This window comes from Rutidosis leptorrhynchoides, chromosome 2 (genome assembly GCF_046630445.1).
Source record: "Rutidosis leptorrhynchoides isolate AG116_Rl617_1_P2 chromosome 2, CSIRO_AGI_Rlap_v1, whole genome shotgun sequence".
NCBI classification, from domain to species: domain Eukaryota; kingdom Viridiplantae; phylum Streptophyta; class Magnoliopsida; order Asterales; family Asteraceae; genus Rutidosis; species Rutidosis leptorrhynchoides.
The window spans coordinates 32,360,579-32,365,264 of NC_092334.1; the positions used below are offsets into that span (position 1 = coordinate 32,360,579).

The 4,686-nt window shown below is 37.3% G+C and overlaps 1 protein-coding gene across 1 annotated transcript; it reads right to left on the reverse strand.

Moving 5' to 3' along the window:
• Positions 1-220: 220 nt before the first annotated feature.
• Positions 221-1,392, reverse strand: LOC139887758 (xyloglucan endotransglucosylase/hydrolase protein 24-like). The gene is made up of 3 exons (XM_071870815.1): positions 1,117-1,392; positions 804-997; positions 221-713 (listed from the first exon to the last, which is right to left on the reverse strand). The coding sequence occupies exons 1-3, from the start codon at positions 1,390-1,392 to the stop codon at positions 347-349; spliced, it is 837 nt and encodes a 278-aa protein (XP_071726916.1). The 3' UTR covers positions 221-346.
• Between the last annotated feature and the right edge of the window lie 3,294 nt (positions 1,393-4,686).

The window sequence follows — 4,686 nt, forward strand, 5'->3', positions numbered from 1 at the left end:
TGAAATACACACTGTTAAGTTGTAGCACATTTTAGGTTTAAGATTTGAAACATTGGAACAGTACATGACATGACCTAATAAGCGGAAGTAATGACAAATGTGGGAATGTTGTCAAGTAGAAGTCAACTTTTGAAATCTTTTTTGGCGAAAACCGAAAAAACTTCTATAGAATCAAGACCATTCACCAAAGGTGAAAAAGAACAAAGATCGGATGAACCCGTGCTTATTAATGAATAATAATAAAAATAATAATTTCATATGCCAAATAAATAAACTTTACACTATAAATCTATATATAGATAGACTTTTTAAATGTTGCTTTTCATAGATCATATTTCCAACTTCTTCATGTGTATTTACATTCGACAGGCAATCCTTCAGGAAAACGCTTTGCATCCGTACAATAGTTGTAGATCATGTAATTCTTCTGCACCCATTTCATTTTTCCTTCACTCGAACTATCTAACGATTCTGTTATCCACGATTTGTTAGAACATGAAGACGATTTTTGGCATACTTGTGCCACAAAGTTCCTATAGGATGCAGTGAAGGGAGCTTGGGTCCAATCAATCTTCACTAGGCCACCTCTCGTAGCCCAATTCGAACCGTCCCACAAACTAGATTTTATCCACATAGGTTGTTTGTTCGGAAAAGGAACATTATATGATTCCAAATTCTTGAATTGTCTAATAGGCGTTTGATCAACAAAGAATCTGCATTAATAAACTCAACTAATGAATTAATTAACCCAAATCCTAATCAACAAGTCATGATATTGTAAATACTTAAAACTTAACACTTACATGATGGTTTCTGGATTCCATAAAATGGAGTAAGTGTGAAAATCTTTGGTGGGGTCGAACCAAAGATAAAACTTTTGTTCTCGGTTGCCTTGGCCTTGAACAAACACATTTGTCTGAAGTATATAAGGATCTCCACTAAGATTACCAAGAAATTCAAAATCGAGCTCATCATGATTTGATCCATCAGAAGACAACTGCACCAAAAAAAAAAAAAAAAAAATTAAAGGAAAAGAAAACTCACTTTCGTTAGTTTTTTTTTTCTCGCAATATGTTACGTGTTTTTTAATAAAAAGGGTAAAGTAACTAAGCGTACGTAAAATGAGGTGACAGTGCCAGCTGAATTGCCGGGGACGAGCTTTAGTTGCATATCCATCTTTCCAAACAAATACGGGTTCTTGGACTGGAACCCTGATCCCGAATAGTTATCTAGAGATAACGTCAGTAGCTGACCGTTGTTAAGCATCTTCCCTCGTCCATCACCCCATGTGATGTTGAAATCTTGGTTGAAGTTGCCAATGGTTGTGTCTGCCTTTGCATTAACCATGAAAAAATAAACAACCATCAAAGTGACTACAAGTTTTTCAGCCATGTTTAGCCTTTTTTTATGTCTTAATTTTGAGTAACAACGTTGTTTTGTCAGGTTGAGGAAAAAGATGATTGTCTTTCTATTTATACTTGTATCTGTACGTGCATGAAAATTGAAGTGTTGTTAAAACAGATAATACTCCGATATGATCCATACGTACTTGCATATCAGCATCATGTAGATATATCTCTATCTCCATCTCTATCTATATCATATATATTAGGGATAAATTATTGTAAATTATTTATTATTTAAGGTATGTTTTCATAGTTTTAGAAGGGTGTAATAATTGGATTTAATTAATTAGTTGTAAATTATTAAGTGATTAGTTAGTGATTATGTTTAGGACGAGTGAAGAGTTTGACTTGGGTTGGCAAACCATATGATTCCAGCTTGGCAGAGTTGGAGAGTAAGAGTCTTATCTAGATGCATCAAAATGGATTAGGAAAAGAAAGTGTTCCTTTTGGTTTGTTCATAGAATTTATGATACACGTACTTGGATAATTATAACATTATTAGTACATGATTTACTAACTCAGTATATGCGATTTCTACAAATATATAATTAATTAATATTAATATTAATACTCATAATTAATGGGGGATGATTCTCACACACACTTTTTTGATCCTCACACACCAATTGAGTATTATTAGAAGAGTAAAAAAGTTAAAATAGGTGTGTGAGGATCAAAAAAGTGTGTGTGAGAATCATCCCCCATAATTAATACGGAGTAATACTATATTTATTATATTTTTTTATTAGCGAAAAAATATATATTATATATATATATATATATATATATATATATATATATATATATATATATATATATATATATATATATATATATATACACACACATATATATAGGGGCATGATCAATAGGGAAGTAACCAATCGGGAGGAAGCGGGGGAAGCAAAAAAAAAAAAAATTTCTTTTTCTTTTGAATTTTTTTTTCCGGCATCAAGATCACACGAAAATATGAACATTTAGAAGAGACACTTCGTGATGAATGTTATTATTTAGGCGGAAAAACGATCGACAAAAATAACATTCAAGATAATATTGTTCGTGAAGAATATGAACGTTTTTTTTCCATGTTTTGTGAAGTAAAATTTAGCCCGATTTACAGTTTAGGGTTTAGGGTTTAGGGTTTAGTGTTTTGGGTTTATTCCATAAACCCAAAACACCAAACCCTAAACCCTAAACCCTAAACTCTAAACCGTTCGTGTTAAAAACTCAATCTAAATCCTAAATCTAAACCCTAAACCCTAAACCCTAAATTTCTAAACCCTAATATCTAAACCCTAATATCTAAACCCCAATAGCTAAAACCTCAAAATACGCTCGAAAAACACGATAATTGTTATATGTTACTTCTTCGAGCGTTTTCCCGCCAAAATAAAAACATTTATCACAAAGTGTCTCTACTAAATGTTCATATTTTCATCTCATCTATAATGTTCGTGAACAAAGTTTTTTCAAAAAACGAAAAAAAAAAAGTTTTTGCTTCCCCCCGCTTCCCCCCGAATGGTTAGTTCCCTCTTGATCCTACCACTATATATATAAATAGAACAAAGGCATTACTGAAACAACATTGAACAGATCATGACGATCTGTATTGAAAGTGTTGGTCACAGACGACCAAAACTCGTTGAGTCTCGCTCGGTTCGTTCTAAACATTATGAACGATAACATTGAAAGGCCGAGCGAGCACAGTTGAAATTACAAATGGAAAAACATACAAACAAACCACCAAACCTAAGCCTGAAAAAAAATATATAACCCCGACGCCGTATCCAACCCCGCAATATCACTCCCCAGAAACCGCACTTTCAAACCAATCACCGGGCAACCCAAGAACACCTAACCCGAGGCCTATTTACCGAAGTTAACAAAGTCAACAACGCCGGCAACAACATCAAGCACACTAAAGACTCGACGACGGGAAAAAACGGAATGAATGAACCGAACGAGCAGCACCCGAACAGAACCCAAAGTAGAATCAAACTGTAGAGACACCGGACCATTTCCACCAAATTTTCTAAAGACATTACAAACCCGTAAAACTCCAGCCGCCACCAAGTGCAGCCGCCTACAGCCACCTAGGACCACCAGCGACCACTAGCAACCAACCAAGGCCGCCAGCATTCGCCAACCGTCGAAGATAGCCGCTGCAGTCGCGGGATGACTGGAATTAACGGGTTTCAACAAACACAAACCACTACAACCATCATCTCAACAGATCTAAGATCTACCACCTATAAACCGAAACCGGCCAAAATGGGTATAGAGCTCGCTAGAGCTCGTCGCCTACACCCACCCAAAACACCTAATCCGGAAAAGAGGCAGCGAAGACAAAGAAATGACAAGAGTTATCTGACCCCAACAAACGGAATGGAAGAACCAAAGCAAGCAACCCCAAACTGCAGCCCACAAACAGATCCCGTACGAAAAACCACCCGAAATCGTCGCATGTTCGTCAGAATTGTGACCGGAGAAGCCGATCAGACCTAACGTCGCTAGAGGAGGAAAGTGACGGTTGAACTTTATTCAACAAAAAGCAGGTAGAGCCGAACTATATTTATTATAAGATGATACAATAAAGTTGTAACAACACGCTACCACAAACGGGTGAAATACTCTCAACCTCGGGTTTTCCCCCACCCCAACTTTAATTTGAATTCCTTCTAATCTACCACCGTCCACCACTTATTCCACCACCATACCTCCCTCACCCAACTTTTCTGACGTCTTTTTTCTCTCTTTTATCTCACTCCCAACAACCAAGTTCCACAATCCATCTTTGATCTTACTTCTTTTAAACTTACTTCTTTTTTCTCCGTCACCTGCCATCTTTTATTTTCACATTTAATTTCATAACCAAACTTATTCCAACAATCAGTTTTGTAGCCCACTGAATACTGTCCGTTTTCTGGCCACCAGCATCTCGCCGGTGGTCCGGCCTTTTTTATTCTTTTCCTTTTCCGGCGAACGGAAGGACTTTCCGTTGGTTGTTTCGTTGGCTCGCTGCCGTTCTCGTAGTGGTCTTCGTAGATTGATGGGTTGTCTCGAAGTTTCATCATCTTTTGCTCGTCGGCCTCATTTCCCCTGCGACGTCTCCGGCTACTTTTGCTTCGCCGGAATCTCGACGGTTTTTACCTTCGACCACCGGTTGGGCGACGTTCTCTCGTTTGCCGATGGCTTTTTGTCTTCTCATTTTGTGGTTCTGTGGTGATTGTGATTTCGGGTGTGGTTGTGGTCTCGCCGGCTTTTTCTTTGCCGATGTTGG

Bases quoted from the DNA above. Each gene is read 5' to 3' on its own strand.
- LOC139887758 (XM_071870815.1), bottom strand. From the start codon at position 1,392: ATGGCTGAAAAACTTGTAGTCACTTTGATGGTTGTTTATTTTTTCATG. The intron at 998-1,116 runs GTACGCTTAGTT...TTTTTGGTGCAG, and splicing joins GCACTGTCACCTCATTTTAC to TTGTCTTCTGATGGATCAAA. The intron at 714-803 runs GTAAGTGTTAAG...TTATTAATGCAG, and splicing joins TGGAATCCAGAAACCATCAT to ATTCTTTGTTGATCAAACGC.